At 44.1% G+C, this 17,445-nt stretch overlaps 1 protein-coding gene across 1 annotated transcript in view; it reads right to left on the reverse strand.

The window, feature by feature from the left end:
* Positions 1-5,344: 5,344 nt before the first annotated feature.
* CRACR2A (calcium release activated channel regulator 2A) overlaps positions 5,345-17,445 on the reverse strand; it is a 111,364-nt gene continuing 99,263 nt past the window's right edge. Inside the window, exons 17-18 of the mRNA XM_019544193.1 lie at positions 7,870-7,946; positions 5,345-5,951 (exon numbers count right to left, since the gene is read on the reverse strand). Coding sequence (XP_019399738.1) covers positions 5,861-5,951; positions 7,870-7,946 — 168 coding nt within the window. The 3' untranslated portion in view covers positions 5,345-5,860. The remainder of the gene's footprint in view (positions 5,952-7,869; positions 7,947-17,445) is intronic.

The following is a 17,445-nucleotide window of genomic DNA, read 5'->3' on the forward strand; positions in this document are numbered from 1 at the left end:
GGCTGGGGAACTCCTTTCTTGTCAGTACAGAGGCAGAAAAGGATCTTGGAATCATCATTGATGCCAAGAAGAACACGGGCCGGCAGTGTGGGGATGCAGTCAGGAAGGCCAACCAAACCTTGTCATGCATCCACAGATGCATCTCAAGCAGATCCAAGGAGGTGATCCTCCCCCTCTATGCGGCACTGGTCAGGCCGCAGCTGGAGTACTGCGTCCAGTTCTGGGCGCCGCACTTCAAGAAGGATGTGGACAGCATGGAGAGGGTCCAGAGGAGGGCCCCTGCATGGTCAGGGGGCAGCAGTGCAGGCCCTATGAGGAGAGGCTACGGGACCTGAACCTGTTCAGCCTCCATAAGAGAAGGCTGAGGGGGGATCTGGTGGCCATTTAGAAACTGGCCAAGGGGGACCAACAGGCACTGGGGGAGTCCCTGTTCCCCCCGAGCACTAGCAGGAGTGACTAGAAATAACGGTCACAAGCTGGCAGAGGGTAGATTCAGACTAGACATCAGGAGGCACTACTTCACTGTCAGGGCGGCTAGGATCTGGAACCAACTTCCAAGTGAAGTGGTGCTGGCTCCTACGCTGGGGGTCTTTAAGAAGAGGCTAGATGAACACCTTCCTGGGGTCGTTTGACCCCAGTACTCTTTCTTGCCATGGCAGGGGGTCAGACTTGATGGTCTGCTCAGATCCCTTCTGACCCTACTAACTATGAAACTATGAAACTTCTCCGCAGGCCTCTAATTAGGCAAGTGGCCCTTCTTTGGATCCTCTCCAGGGTGTCTGCATCCCGCTTTAATTGCAGTGTCCAGAACTGGAGACCGCACTGAATTGCGGTGTCCAGTACTCCAGCTGTGGCTTGACCAGTGCCACATAGAGGGGGAGAATCACCTCCCTGGACCTGTTTGTGAAGCACCTATGGATGCACAGCAAGGTGTGATTGGCTCTGCCAACTACTTCATCACACTGACAACTCATGTTCATCCTGGAGTCAACAGTGACTCCAAGATCTCTTTCTGCCTCGGTGGTGCTGAGAAGGTTGCCCCCTAGCTTACAGGTATGATGTCAGGTCTTTCTCCCTAGATGCAGCACCTTGCACTTGTCCTTATTGAATTGCATCCTGTTGCTCTCTGCCCACTTCCCCAACCTGTCCAGGTCAGCCTGGATCTGGTTCCTCCTCTCCAGGGTGTTAGCTTCACCCCATATTTTTGTCATCTGAGAATTTGGACAGGATGCTTCCCACCCTCTCATCCAGATCACTGATGAAGATGCTCAACAGCACCGGCCCCAAAACTGAGCCCTGAGGGACTCCACTGCACACATCTTTCCAGGCTGACACTGACCCGTCCCCCACTACTCTCTGAGTGCAACCCTTCAGCCAGTTTGCTACCCAGTCTACCATAAAATCATCCAAGGCAAATCCCCCCAGTTTATTTACAAGGATGGTATGGGATACTGTGTCAAAGGCCTTCTTGAAGTCCAGATAGATAACATCCACCTCGACTCCTGCATCTAAACATTTGGTGGCCTTGTCACAAAAAGAAACTAGGTTAGTCAGGCAGAACTTGTTAGTTACCCCTCCGCATTACATTAGCCAGCAGGCTCCCACAGATGTGCTCCCTGATCATTTTTTCTAGGATTTTCCCAGGGATAGAGGTAAGGCTGACTGGTCTGTAGTTCCCTGGATCCTCCTTCCTCCCCTTTTTAAAGATTGGGGTGACATTGGCCCTCTTCCAATCCTCTGGGACCTGATGACCCGAGCACCATGAGTGCTGATATAACCTTGCCAGTGGTTCAGCTATGACACTCGCTAATTCCTTCGTTACCTGTGGGTGGAGGCCTTCTGGTCCCGGTGATTTGAATACGTCCAGTCCCTCCAAGTGTCTTTTATTGTATTGGCACCGACCATTAGTCGGCTGATGTTCCCCTTGTTGGTGCCCGTGATGCATATTGAGGATTTGTCTAGATTCTTAAAGAAGACAGAGGTAAAAAACTCATTGAAGTGCTCTGCCTTGTCCCTGCTGTCCGTCACTAAGCCCCCTGCCCATCCTGTAGGGGTCCTATACTACCCTGCACCCTCTTTTTGCTCCCAATGAACCTAAAGAAGGACTTTTTATTGTCCTTAATCCATGCCGCTAGCCTGAAGTCTAGATCTGCCTTGGCCTTCCTGACTGACCCCCTGCAGGTGCAGGGCAAGGAAGTGTATTCCTCCTTGCTAGAGCTACCCCCTGCTTCTACTTCCTGTATGCTTCTTTTTTTGTCCTTAAGGTATCCTGGGTGAACCTGGTTAGTCAAAGGGGCTTCCTGGCCCCTTTGCTCCCTTTTCTCTGTCATGGGATGGTTTTACTCTGAGCCCAAAGGATGGTTTCCTTGAGGAATGACCACCCATCCTGGACCCCCAAAGCCTCTGGGCTCTTGGTTCCTAGTACCCTGCTAACCAGTCCCCTGGGCCTATTAAAGTCAGCCTTTTTAAAGTATAGCCGAGTTGCATCTTACACGTACGTAACGTATGCAAATTCAGCTATACGCACTTGGCTGCTGGGGCTGGCCGCCAGGTGCCAGCCAGGACATGGTGCATAGTGCGGCACCGCGTGGTACTGCCTGGACACACCTGCATGGCTTGGGGGCGGCAGCTCGCTCATGCTCAGCTGGCTGCCCTGGCGGGACAAGGTGGTGGAGGATGAGAGGGGGAAGGAGTGCATGCAGAAGACGGAGCTGCTGCACTGCACACATGGGCTGTGGGGTGCCGCACCTGCCTTGTCCAGGCGCTGAGGTGGTGGCAGTTGCTCGGCGCTGAAGCCCGGCGGGAAGGGCAATTTCAACTATACGCAATTTTTGCCTTACATGCTGACTTCAGAACATAACCCCCACGTAAGATGCGACTCGGCTGTATAGCACCTGTGTCCTGCTGGGTATAATGCCCACCCTTCTCTGGATAGTGAATTTTATCATTTGGTGATCACTGTCCCCTAGGTTGCCTTGATTCTGCAGGTCCCACACCAGGTCATCCCCTGTGGCCAACACTAACTCAAGCAAGGTTTTACCCCTGGTGGGACTCCTCACCTCCTGTGTTAGGTGGAGGTCCTGGATACAGGTTAAGAGCCTGCGAGAGCGGTTAGATCTAGGCGATTGCTCTTCCCAGCATACGTCTGTGTAGTTAAGGTCCCCCATGACTACCATATCTCTAGACTGCAGAGCCTCTGAGAGTTGCATGCAAAATTCTCAGTTTAGCTCCTCCTCCTGGTGCGGAGGCCTGTAGTAGACCCCCACCACCAGGTCCCTTTCCCCCTGACCCCGCTTGGATCCTAATGCACAGAGTCTCTGCTTGTCCATCCTCTGATCCCAATTTGATTATGGAAGATGTGTATTGTTCTTTGACATAGAGACAACTGGTACATTGTGACCCACTGGGGCTGGCAGGATTCAAAATTAGGCACCAGGCAATCATAAACCACCTTGCCCATTATGAAAGGCTGAATGGGAGAGGGATGTAATTAAATCCCAGAGAAGGGATCCTGGCTGGATCTCAATGAAATGGAAGGAGTATCAAGATGGGTTCTGAGTATGGAAAAGGGTGATAAAAAATTAGCCAACCCCTGCCCCACAGAGATTTATTTTAGCATCAGGCAATTTGGATGCACAAAAGTTCCAAGAGCACTCTGATTACTGCAAAGGTTTTATTAAAAAATAAGTTAAAATAGCTACATGTATAACTAGTGTTTAGCCTCTGGGTCTTTTATAAACACACAACTCTTATTTTTAATTACATTTGTTTCAAATCAATTCATTATTTAAATGAAAAAACTGTGACACGTTTAGAAAATGGATTGCAAATATACTGTATAAATCATCTTTTTCTTTTGTAGGAAACTGTCTTTGGCTTTGCTACGGATAGTTTAATAAAATAGGCACAGAAATATGCTGTTTATCTCCAACGCTCATCTGTATTTTACAGACCATTCTTAAAAGTACCGTTATGTATGAGAAGGAAGAGTGGCAACCAGGATGACTTGAGCACTTGCTGGTTGACCAGCTCTGAATTTGCTCTTCTCGTTCATATCCAACCAGAACATCCAAAAGGCACGATGACATTCTGTTTCACATATTGCTCTAGTCACAGTTTTAAAAGAACAGATACCTCCCCAAAAGGCTGGCTTTGCGAGTATTCTACATGAAATCAAAACCAACTAACTGCTGGATGGCTCAACACTTTTGAAAATGAGGACATCCATTTAAGGTGCATGAGCAGGGAAACTTTAAAGGCACTGAAGGAATTTTGGAGCAAAGGTCCAATCAAACTGCAGTAAGATTTGTGCTCCTGATGTTGCGTGTCAGATACTTTTGGGGTAGAAAAGTTCCTGTCCCATATTAAAGACCAAGTAGTCTCATTTTAGGCAAGTGTTTCTGATATTTTTAGAATATCCTGTGCTAAGCCTTTTGTGATGGAGTTTGTGTGAGGCAGAGCAGCCGCATCAGACCTAATCTGCATTATATAGCTCTGCTTGCACAACTCTGAGCATATCAGCACAAACAGCTCCCCGGTAGTGGCAGGACCCCTTCTTTATGCTAACAGAATAAAACTGGCTTGGCAAACAACAGAAGGTAGCTACCACTGCCCCACAGCTGACAGCAGATGTAGATGTATATGTGCTTTCTTCTGACTGTTCCAGTCTGTTTAACAGCTGAGGCCTTCTGGCAGCACAGCTGCTGTAGCAGAGTTCCAGTAAGGCAACAGCCACCTACTAGTAACATCTAGAAACATGGGTAACTGTATAGGCTACTGGATAAACCCATACTAGCATAGATGAGGTTACTTGCTTGTGAAACCCCAGAGAAATCACCTTCCACTGCAAATTAGGGTCCCACAACAAGGTCCTAAATGCAGCATAACTAGAAATCAACATACTGTAGAGGTGTAGTGTGTGAATTAGTGAACATTATGATAAGCATCCTGACTTTTCCATCCTCCAACTCTTGTATATTTACACTTAAACCTTAACACAGAATGTTATAGTTAAATATGTGTTAGGCTTTTAAAAATTAAATAAGAAAGGTCAATATGAAGCCAAGATTTCAAGATACATGATTATAGATCTCATTCTCATCAAAAGATAAGGGTGTATAGTATCTTGGACTGAAATTAATTCACCTATTCAAATCAAGGTCTACAGCAGTGATTCTCAACCATGGTGCCATGGCACTCTGGGGTGCCTTAAGATCCCTTCAAAGGTTCTGTGGGGTGCTATGCAATGTTAGCACTGTTAGGCATGCAAACATGAGTCACCAAATAAACCCAGAAATTTCAGATAAGAATCCATAGTGTTAAAAACCATTCTGACCTGCTGTGGGCTTTCTGGGTTCTTTGCAACAGAAGACCTGCTCTATTTTTTTTTGACCACAGAAAGAGTGAAAACTAAGAGGTAGCATTTTCCGAAGGGTCACTCAAGTCTATTGAGTGGTATTTCAAGTCTTAAAAAGGTTCAGAACCACTAGTCTATAGGATCAGCCCTGTGAGAATTCACTTTTTATTCTAAGTGGATTTGTTATTATTACTCTTATTTATTATTTGTATTGCAGTAACCTCTAGTAGCCAAACATGGATGAGGTATCCATGGTGCTAAAAGTTGTGCAAACACAGGACAGAGAGTGTCACTGCCTTACATACTTTTGTCTATGTAATCCTAACTAAGACCCTCCCATCTTTCTGCAAAAGGAGTGAAGGCAGAAGTGTACTACATTCTTTAAGTTCTTCTGCTGCTACCGTTACAACACAGCGTGAGCCATATTTGGAGCACAAGACAGATCTGATGATGTACTGTAGTGTGATACAGATATGTGATTTTTGTCCAACTGGATCCAGCCTTTTACTGCCTACCACAACAAGACTTTTTATTTGAGTCATGCTGCAGTTGAACTGTTCTTTCTTTCACTTTATCTTCTTGCTCCTTTAACAGCCTAGGAGAGAAATATAAAAAGAAGCTGCTTAGAGAAAGTCAATAACATCTAGAAGATTAAAGACTCACCTAGGGTACATCACGACCTGACTCATCTCCACCGGTATCTGAGAGAATCACTGGAAGTGACTGAATTTTGTGAAATTAATGAATTAATGATACAAAACTGAAAATAGTACTTGGTTCACTTGCTTGATAGAGCTGATCAACAGCAACTTGTGAATGTTTCTGGGCATCTAAGTGGTGAATTCTATTTAGTGTTGTCTAGGGAGGATCATGTTCTCTATTGTGCCAACCAAGTGTTCCTTGAATATGTTCACACATCCCAGAAGTTTCAAAGACTTCTGTAAGAATGATAAGTCACTTGAAATCTGTGCCAGGAAGTGCACTGGTAAGCATCTACCATTCAATATTAACATATTTACCACATTTACTGAAAGCCCACACAGACTTTTCACCCCAAAATTAGCTGTTCAAAATCAGGGTGTCTGTCTTAAGCAGGGAAGATGATTTCTGTGCTGGAATGGAAGCATGGAGACACTGGAATGGCTGCTGGAGGCTGTGCTTCAGTCCCAGCTAGCATGCAGTAGGGACAGAGTCAATTCTTCAGCATCAGAAGTAGTGTTAACCCTTTCATGGCCACTGCCAAATCAGCAGCAGCTTTTGGGTGAGCAGCCATACTGAAGAGCAAAGCGTGCTTCTGCTCCACAGAGTCAACATTTAGCCATGATGCTAGAAATATCTTTTCTTCATTCTGCTTTCTCTGCATGGTGAGGACAGTATGCAAGAAAATATGGTAGTTTTTTTTATGATAGTCCTATTTTTAAATACATTGATAAGACTGAGGAATACAAGACCCGCTGCATTTCAGTGGAAATTTGGGGGCAAAAATCCCTCAGGTACAAATGAAAATCTCTCCCTTGATCACCCACTCAGGCCATGGAACTGAACCAATATGGTGGCAGTAGAAAGCACAGCCAGCAAACCCTGTTATGGGGCACAGCACTGTGCACTCCCCATGTCTCTGAGAGCGATAACGGAGAACTGTAACGCTCCATGCATTCCTCCTATCATAAATATCAACTGTGCAACGAAGTCTGTCTGGCTCGCTGACTTCAGTGGAGCTTTGGATGGGAACAGGGGTCTGCCTATTTAGAGTTTCAAGCTCATGGCTACTGACCAATTTTAAAGGTGCAAGAAAAGTCATTAGAACATAGGGGAGGCTGGTTCCTATGAGGGGCAAGTCATTTTAGAAGTCAGAATTTATTCAATCATCAACAGGACAGGAGTAAGCACTTCTTACCTATGGAAGTACTATTTCTATAAATTGGACATTGAGTTTTCTGCTTATTTTGCATTCTTATGCCTAGCTTGATTTTATTCATAGAACATTCACTTATCACTGGGGGGAGGGAGGAAGAGAGGCAAAATATATAAATGAATAAATAAGGTGAAGTTACACGTTGCATGTAGACCATACTATAGCTGTGGAATGTTAAATGGTATTTATGTAGGAATGTACTGTGAGCAGCCACATTTTAAGGGACAATACCATTTATTGCTGCACAGCTTTGACTTGCCACTAGAGGACTGGTGAGCAGGGGTGTAGCTAAGAGCAAGGACACCTGGACTCTATCCCTGCTCCGGATTGGGGAGTGGGGGCTGGGAGCAATGCATCCTGGGATGCTGGAGGACTATTTGTTTTATCTCCACAGAGCAGAATGAAGTTACCTGAACACATGCTAGGTAGCACAGCCCAGAGTTAACCCTCACCTAAAGTGGTGCAACTGAGACACTCAGAGGGCACCTAGCATGAGTTAGCTAGCTTTAATGAATGCACACTCATAGTTTAAGGGACCATAGTAGAATGGTCTAAGCATAACGTTTAACTTCACCCTAAACAAAAATCCCTTTCTTACCTTGCCAAGTGAAGCACAGACTCTTTGGTATTGTGACCAGAATAGGCACTGCATTCATAAAAAATTAAATTGTAATCCTAAAATCAGACAGAAAGATCATTTCAATTAGTTTTGTCAATCTGTCATTAAATAAATGGTATTGCGGAAACATGGAAGATTCACTGGGGTGGGGTGGGGTGGGGTGGGGGGGAAACAGAAACAGGTCGTGAGGTCTGATTGATTATTGGGAAAATGGGGTAAGTATTATTTTCTGGAGTAAAGATACCACTAAAACATGAATTCTTTCTTAAACATGGAATCCTTTGAAGCTCATGCCATGGTTTTTATTAAGCCCTACTCTATGATATACAAAATCTGTTTGAGTTTAAATTTTAAAGCATCATTCTGAACGGTCCTACAATTGCTTTCAATTACCCCGGAGGTAAGGGCATTCAGTATCTTAACAAGCACCTGACAGAGTTGGTTGAAAATTCTCCATTGAAGACTTTTTCTTTTTAATGGAAAACTGGGTTTTCAACAGGAAAAAAAACCAAACAGGTTTAATCAGTCTGAGACTGAAAAACAGGATGAAAACAAATTTTTTTGGTTTTCATCTAAATTTTCTGCAGACATCCCTCCACTTTTTGTGCCCACTCTGATCCTGAACTACTGAAGTTAAAGGGAGATTCATTACCAAATATAATGGATGCAGGATCAAACCCCTGAATGCTCAGCACAATGCCAAATAAAGCCCTTGTTGCTGAGAAAGTCTCCTGCATCAGTTCAAAATTTTGTTCCTGCAGCACTGACGTCAAATAGAGTTTTATTTGGAAATTGAATGCAAAAAGAGGTCACTTTCCCAAAACAGCTACTTGGCTGAATTAGTTTTCTTCTCAGAGCTCTTACAGGAGATTATATCATCACCCATTAATATTGCTTTCCATGGTATATCTGCCTCACCCCACAAAGATGTATCCATTCTCTTTTTTCTGTCTTCTCTCCTCTCTGTCGTCTCCTTCCTTGTTATTTATTACTTACACTTAAAATTCAAGGACACAGTTCAGTATCACAGAAAACATCATGAACAAAGAAAATGTGGTATTCAGTCACGTTCAGGTCTGCTGGGTTAATCCCAGTTATAGGAATGCAACAGTCTTTACCCTGCAGATACTTTGCATGGATTTTTCTTTGTCAAAATCAGTTGTTACTGTATCTTCTCTGATTTTGGCCTTCAGTTCTACTCAGTTACCGGGTCAGTAGCTTGGGTGTTCCTTCTCTTCTTGTCCCATTCAGTGGTATTTTCTGTTCTTAACTCCATGTTTGTTCGTGTCTTTCCTGACTAGATCCTTCCATTTCAACCTTGGCCATCCTCTCTTCCTCCTCTCTTCAGTTTTCATCTTCTTTACATTTCCCACTGTATTTCCTATGCAGAACTCACCTGAGCTCTGTCAGCCTGGCCTCTCTGGATTTCTCAGCAATGCTTTTCACACCCAGCTATTTCCTCATATTGTTATTTTCATGTCCCCCTTTCAGTGAAATATCCAACATTCACTTTAGCATCCTCATTTTAGTCTCTCGACTGCTTTTTCTTTTTTCCGTCTCACTGACCAGGTTTCGTTTCTATAGAGTATGTTGAGATGTAACCATTTTGACAGTACTAAATTATACCAGTATAAACTATTTCAGCATAATTGTTACATCTCTTCACTCCCGTATGTGGAACTAAACCACTAATTTTGTACCTATTTTGTTTAGTTTAGCTCTACTTATGCTGGCACAGGAATGGATAGATACAGCAGTTAGAATTAAAGCAGCTGCTGAATACACCCAAGCAACAAATCCCCCCCTCCCTTTTAGGAAGGTTCAGAATTATGGTCTTGTCAAAAGCCCTAACAACACTGTCAGGTCACAAGTCTGGCATCCTTTTATCATATCCAGTACCATATTTACTCAATTCTAAGATGAGGTGTTTTTTAATCCCCATTCAATGTCTTAGAACGAAGTAATTAGTAAAAATGCATCACCTCCAGACAGCACTGGGTCCAACACTGCTCTCTGGCACCATCCTGATTCCTTCACTGCTCCCTAGAGCTCTGTGCTCTAGAAAAGTGAGGGGCTCAGTGTGAAGTCAGAAGGAATTGTAGGATCCAGTGCTGATTCCTTCACTGCTCTCTGGCTCCCTGCTGAGTCCTGCACTGCCCCTTGCCTCCCTATTGAGCCAGGGAGCAGTGGGGGAAATCAGCATGGAGCCAGTGCAACAGGATCCAGAGCATAGCCAGAGACTAGCAAGGAAATCAGTGCAAGTGTAGCATGCAGCAGTAGCAAGGACAAGAGGGGGCTACCATGGGATGCAAGTGGCTGGTGAGAGGCAGGCAGTGGGAAGGAGCAGACATCAGGGGGGAAACACACTTTTATAATTGTCCATGTGTAGAAATAATTTTGGGGAGGTGGTTCTAAATTCAAAGTTGTCTTGGATTCAGGTAAATATGGACATTACAACACCTTTCAATTTTTTCCATCCCATTTCAACCCTCTTTCTTACTTCTGCTGCACAGTTGCCTTTGTCATTTGAGATTCCAAGCATATGAATGAATGTTCCTGACTTTCATGAAATCCCCTTTTCTATCCTTCACTACTTTGTCTTCCCATCCACATCTGCTCCTCATCACTACATCTGTTCTTCTGATTCTTTTTTAGACTGCCTTTCTCTAAAAGTTTTAAGACTTTTCAGCCGTGGGCTTAGCACAGAACCTGGGTGCTGGGTCAAAGACGTCTGTCATTCTATCTGTAGTTCTGACCTATCTTTCTACCACTTGCAGAACCTTTTCTGACACTCCTTCCATTCTCCAACACCAATGTACTGACTAATGGGAATACTATCAAATGCCTTCTTCATGTCCAGAAATGCAAAATATGGATCCTTATTCTCTCTTGGAACTTTTTCCTGCATCTACCTCATCACTAATACTGCATCTGTGGTTCTCTTACCTTCTACAAATTCAAACTACACTTCATGTATTTTTATTCACTCTCTGCTGCTTGTCCACGATCCTGTTAGGAATGGAACTGATGTCTCCTTTCGTCACTTTTGTGGCACCATAAAAATGTTTATGGTAGCAGAAAGACTAAGCACACAGACATTCATGCCCCTTGTCACACAGCAAATAGTAGCTGCATTCAAGGGTGCTCTACAAAGGTGGTCTCAATTGTGCTGCTTTTTAGTGGCAGATGTCTACTTTATGGCACAAGAATACAGGCAGCCTGGAGATGCTCGCATCCTCTAGCTTAGTGGTGGGCAATCATCTTAGCCAGAGGGCCACTTAAGGAGTTTTAGTGAGCTGTCGCGGGTCATATAAGCACCCTCCCCCACTAGCTCACAAAAACTCCTGAAGCAGCCCCCACACTTGGCCGGGTGGCTGGGATTGGGCTGCAGGTGGGTGGGGAGCAGCATCCAGGAGTGGGACAGGTGGGCAGGGCCAAGGCTGGGGTTAGGATTGGGATTGTGGGGTGATGAAAGTGCAGGAACAGGGCCTGTGGCAGAGCCATGATCTACTCCCTGCACGCCCCTGCAATGTGCACCTGTTCTGTGGGCAAGGGGGCATGGGGAGCAGATTGCAGGTCTGCCCCCTGGGGCTCAGCTCTGTGCCATCACTGCCTTGTGATCCCAGGACGTCTGTGGGAGGCACAAGCATTATTCCTTTTTTAGCTTCCATAGCTCAGCACATCATCCCTTTGCTTATACATGGGTATTATCTTACCTTTTGCCCAGCCCTTTGGCGTTCTCCCTTGATGCCAAATTTCCTTCAGATGCCACCAGACCCCATTGCTTTTCATCATCTCTGAGGTTATTCCACAGACTACACCAGATTTCATTTTTGCTAAAGCGCTTTTTACTTCTTCTCTTACTATTTCTGGGGCTGGTCCTTCCACTTCCCCTATTTAACCGACAGCTTTTCTTTCTTTTTCAATGTGTAGTTGTTCCTGCATCTGTACTTACTACATTGCTTTTTTATGAATTTTTTTATAAAATTCCAATTTCTCAAATTAAATACTCTTATCTCAATGGAGTTCTTTAGAAACACTCTGCAGCCCTAAATAGTAGAGCTGCTTGACATTTTAACAAATTTCAAAATCCTAATGAAATTTCAAATTATAAAAATGGGGAAAAGTATGTAAAATTTTTATTTAAAAAATTCATTCAAAATGATTTTTCAACATTTTTACCCATTTTACAGCTAGACTGATTTTATCAAATCATTTTTAAAAACTCATTAATTCCCTACAAGCTTTACTAAAGCATGGAAGTTCCACCTACTCAAGTGATCTCTATCTGCCCTTCACATTCACCATAGGACACCATGACAGCATAAACTAAAGACGCTACTTGAAGGTTGCTGTTCTGGTCCAAACTAATGTGGCAGGGTAAGCTGTTCTTAGCTTTGTGATTAACCTCTCTACCTTGATCTATTAAGGACCAAGTAGAAGCTTTGTTTAAAAAAAATCTGAAATGAACAGGAAGTTTTGCAAGGATTTCCACAGACATTGGATCATATCCTCAGTGAACTTCAGGACATCCTGCATGACTCTACCTCTTTTCTCAATTTTACCCCATTAAGAACCATCCCCATATCCTTCCTGAATTAGCAGCAGAAAGGATGTGGGGATGGAGCTGGTGTTGTAGTGATGTAGAGAGATCTGTGGCCTTGTTGGGAAGGTCTTTTTAAAGATCTGCTTTTCAGTATTTCATTTTATGCAAATTGATGTGGAGATCCTTGTTTTCCATTTAAAAATCCCAAATTCTCTCATAAAAATCCAAAAGTCTATGATCAAAAACTCACAAATCCACGTTTTTCTGCAATTAAAATGAAATTTCACTACTTTTATGGGTATGTGCATGTGTATAGGTATCAGTTAAAGACAAAGTTTTATTGATATATTTACAATTTTAAAGGAATTTGGAAGCCTACCAGTGCCTCAATCATTATAATAGAATAAATTCTAAATACTTATATATTTTAGCATTTGATTTGGGGAGTTTTTTTTAATAGAAAAATAAAAGCTCCCCCTGCCCGCTTTGCTCACCAGGACGTGGGTCCAACTGCTTTGTGGCTCTTAGCAGCCTGGTGCCCTGCCCTAAACTTCCAAGCCACAGCCACCCCCGCCCCCTCCCAGCCTCTCACTCCTGAACCATAGCCCCCTGGCCCTGCTGTTGCCCCTTGCTCCTAAGCCACAGCTCCCCCAGCCCTGCTGGTTCCCCTCACTCCCAGCCCACAGCCCACTGGTACTACCACTGCCCCTCTCTCCTGACCCACAAGTCCCCCCCAGCCCTGCTAGTGCCCCTCACTTCTCACCTACAGCCCCCCCATCCCCAGTGTGTGGGTGTGTTGGGAAGGGTGTGTGTGGCCGCAGATGACATGTGGGGTGGGAGACAGCACAGGCCACACATCAGGAAGTGGGGGAGCATGTGCCTCCTCAACTTTCTGCACCCACAGTGAGGTGTGGTGCTGGAGGCAGGGCATACTAGCTCCAGGCAGAAGCTACCTCCAAGGACCAGAGGGCAGGTGAGGCACCTCCTGCCCATCCGGCAGCAGCAGGGGCACAGCTCCACACCACCACCACTGCCGCATCTCACCTTGGCGGCCATGGCAGCACAGCGCTCCCTCCTGCACTGGGTCCCATCTGCTGGGCAGCAGAGCTGGCTCCTGCCCAGAGCTGGTCTGGCTCAGCTGCAGCCCTGCATCCCACGGCGGGTGCAGAAATTTTGGAGTGTGCATGCCCTCCCCACCACCACATTGCCTTGGCACCCCCGCCCTGCTCTGCCATGTCACCTCTGTCCCCTCCCCACCACAGACTTACCTGGAGGGAGCTGCAGAAGCTGCTCTGCACCAAGCCTTAGCTGCAACATGCATGGGCACATGCACATGAATGTGGCACCCCCTGCCTCCGATTGCCTTCCCCCCTCTTCGCCCAGCCCCAAGCAGCCCCTCGCAGGCTGGAACTCTGCTAGCCTGCAAAGGGAAACACATGGTTTCCCGCATTTTTCTCTTTAAAAGGAGTAATCCCTGATTTTTTCCTTTAAAGGAGAAAATCTGCATTTTTCTCTGTTAAAGGAGAAAATCTACATTTTTGCACAGCAAATGGAAAACCCAGATCATTGTTGATGAGCATGGCATTTAAGTGATTATGCTGAGTCCAGAAATAAGTGCAAACAGAAGGAAAGACATTCTTTACACTGGATTTCCATTTGTCTTATGGAGAGCTAAAAGAATGCACAAGTTCTGAATATTAATGTGCTGACTAAAGCTCTTCCCTGCTTTTCTCAGGACAGATTCAGAGCAGAAAACACTTCTATCCTAAGCGGTAACTTTCCTGGTTAAATGGCTCAATGACCACATAAGTGCCAAGTCTGAAATCAAATGTATGCACAGGGCAAATCTCCTTTGCTTTATCATGTAGGAAAGTTGTCAGACCCATAATAGAAAATTTAGGCAGCATATGGATAATACACAGGAACCACACTGTGATTGCCACTGTCCCCGCTTTTCTCTTCTACAACATATCATTTGAGGAGAAATCATGCAAGTGGTGATGACATGAATCAGAAGGGTTCTTTGACAAATGCCACATAGCACAGAAAATCCTATGTGTGAGATAATGAGCTACTTCTATTGAGGCTAATCATTCATTTCTGCTGGGCTGACAAACATGCAAGTCAGTGTGGAAATAGCTGGTGCAATTCCTTTGAACTTTGGAAGAAGTATTTACAGCATGAACCTGAAGTAGAGTTCAGATAATCAGAGCACCAGATAGGGATATATCTAATTACTCATATGAGAGATGCACCTGCCTATTCTAGCACAGGAATTAGCTAATGAACTTGAAACAGCACCTAAAGAATGAGGGAAAACCAAACATACAACTAATCATTAAACAAGAAGAGTGATCTGGACAATTGCCACTCTGTAACATAGCTGTTGAAGAACCTGCTCAAGTAAATAAAGTAGCTATTGCTACATTGCCTGGGGCTTCTAAAACCAGACAAAAAATAAAAGAGATGAAAGAGAAAAAAACAAAACAAATGCCATAGCTAATAAGCTGCAAGCCATACTAAGCACAATTTGCATATTTTGTCCATTGTTGAATTTCATCATAATTCTTTCCTCAGGGGCCAAATTGCTAGAGAACTCTCCCCATAAGCAGGAGAGCTGGCTTCTACACTCTCCTCAGATGGAGAGGATTAAAACCCTTATCTCCCACTTTTCAGGAAAATGTCCGAAAAACCAGGCTATGAGCTAATCTGGGAAGGTGGCCCAGATTGCAAGTCACAGGTCCAGAAGGCAGGGAAGAGAGACAAAACCTCCTCTGTAGTCCAGTGGGGAGGGAGTCCTGGATGCCAGTCCCAATTGCCAAGACTGTTTATGTTCAGACAAACACTAGTTAAAAAACCAGGATTAGCCCTATTATGAGTGACATTTCTTGAGTGCTCGTCCAAGACCTCAAAACCAAGGCCATCCTTTCTCCTTTTCCTTATGCTTCTCAAATAGTTGGCACTATTCACTTCACAAGTCTTCCTTTAGTGGGGCAACATTCCTCCGCTGGGGCTGCACTGTGCCCCTGGTACACCCTAAAGCAGTGGTACCCATGAGGACTTCTGCTTGGTTCTACACCATGTTGTCGAACTTGTAAGATCTGGGGGACCTAATGACCAAACTTTCACGCATAAACCATAGCTGCACTATATGACCTGTTGTACTTTAAACTCTGTCTACAAGGATTCTTGGAAACTTACTCATGATGGACCAATAAATGGGTATAAATAAGTCTTTGCTTCTCTGAGGTTACCAAATTTTCCAGTGTGCAAGATGCATCTGTGTATATTGCCCTTAAAAACATGAAAACTGCAGAAAAAAGTTTGAAAAATAAATTTGATTTTATTTTGTTAAAACTTCCATTATAATCATTTGCCTGTATTTTTTGGCATGTAGCTATGGTGTATAAAATGCACCTCAATTTTAATACCTACTTTTTGCAGGGGAAGGAGGGAATCTATCTTTTAAACCAGAATAATATGATGATGAACCTATGAAGATTTATGCCAAAAAGAAGATATGGCTCAATGTAGTTTTGAGTGCTTTACATGTCAGTCATGTGAGTATTCATTTTCAGTAATTCAACTGGATTCATTAATGAAGGTGTCATAAGTGGTTTCATAGGAACTACATTGTTATTTAGCAATAATTAATATTCTATTAAAATAAAAAGTGTTGCTGTAAGCTAATTCTTATAATTGAATGATGATCACACCTTACCTTTGCTCCACCAAAATGAACATTCATTCACTTGAATGTTAGCATTGCTGTTGTGTTGTTTTACTTCTGTAAAACATTTTATTTCCCTTACATGCCATGTTACAATTAACAACTGGATGAGCTGTAAATTCAGTATCTCAGTGTGTTTCATCTTTGCTTTACTAGCTGCAGTTCTTCAAAAGAGATAAATGACATGCAGACACCTACTTCCCTCCCTTACCTTTCATGTGTCATTTCGTTTTTTTTGGCATAAGGATTCAGTAATAATACCCTGGAGTCATCCCTAGCTAAAAGTCTCCTGGGCCTGAAATTATACCTGCATTTGGATGCTTACCAAAAATATATGTATCAAACAGACTTGTTAAATACAGAAACTCTGAGGTATTAAGCGGGCTGGCTTTTCTTTCACTGAAGTCATTAGGGATTTCACCAATTGCAAAGGGACTACAATCAGAACCAAATAAAACAGCCTCCTCCATCCTATGAAATACAACAGAAATGGTCATCTGGCACCATGGAGTTCTGTATGTGGAGATAGGCTGGTAGCAGGCTGTCTTAAGTCAAAGCAGCAGATGGCCCTAAATCAATTCTCTCCACATGGCCAAAAATTGACCTTAGCTATATTGGTGCTAATCCAGAATGATTCCACTGACTTTACTGAATATTGGAGAAAGCAATGAATCCCTTAAGAGTTACCAATCAGTGGAACTGTTTGCATAAAATGTATTTACATACATACAGGTATAATCCAGCACTATTCAATTCAGTTATGTTCCTACCCCTTGGGCTAGGGACCGACATTACACTTAAACCAGTTTAAGTGATCAGAAACTACTTTAAACCTGTAACAGAACAGATGCTCAGTGCACATAAACTGGTTTGAAAATGGCTAAAATGGGTTTGAGATAAACCTGGTTGAATGTGGCATCAGACTTAACTGATTTGGGTCATAGTGGTTTATGCAATGTCTGTCCCAGACCCCTTCCTTGTTTAAGTTAAACCAGACTCCCCCAGCATCCTGGCATGCTTTCTGAGCCAGGCTCTCTGCTCCACAGCAGAGCTGGCCCCTCCCCTCTGCTTCCTGGTTGGAGCTCTGGCAGAGACTGCAGGCGCCTGCCTAGCTTCCCATCTGCTTCCCCTCCCTCACCACTCTCTGCTAAGCTGGGATTCCCCTCCCCCGCCTTACACAGACACCTCTCAGCATTAGCTAGCATACTACATGCTGACTACATCCATGCTGTGAGAGAGATGGGACAAAGGACAATGGCTTCTGACCCTTTGGAGTTAA

The sequence above is a fragment of the Crocodylus porosus genome, unplaced genomic scaffold (genome assembly GCF_001723895.1).
Source record: "Crocodylus porosus isolate Cpor-Errol unplaced genomic scaffold, CroPor_comp1, whole genome shotgun sequence".
Classification (NCBI taxonomy): Eukaryota; Metazoa; Chordata; order Crocodylia; family Crocodylidae; genus Crocodylus; species Crocodylus porosus.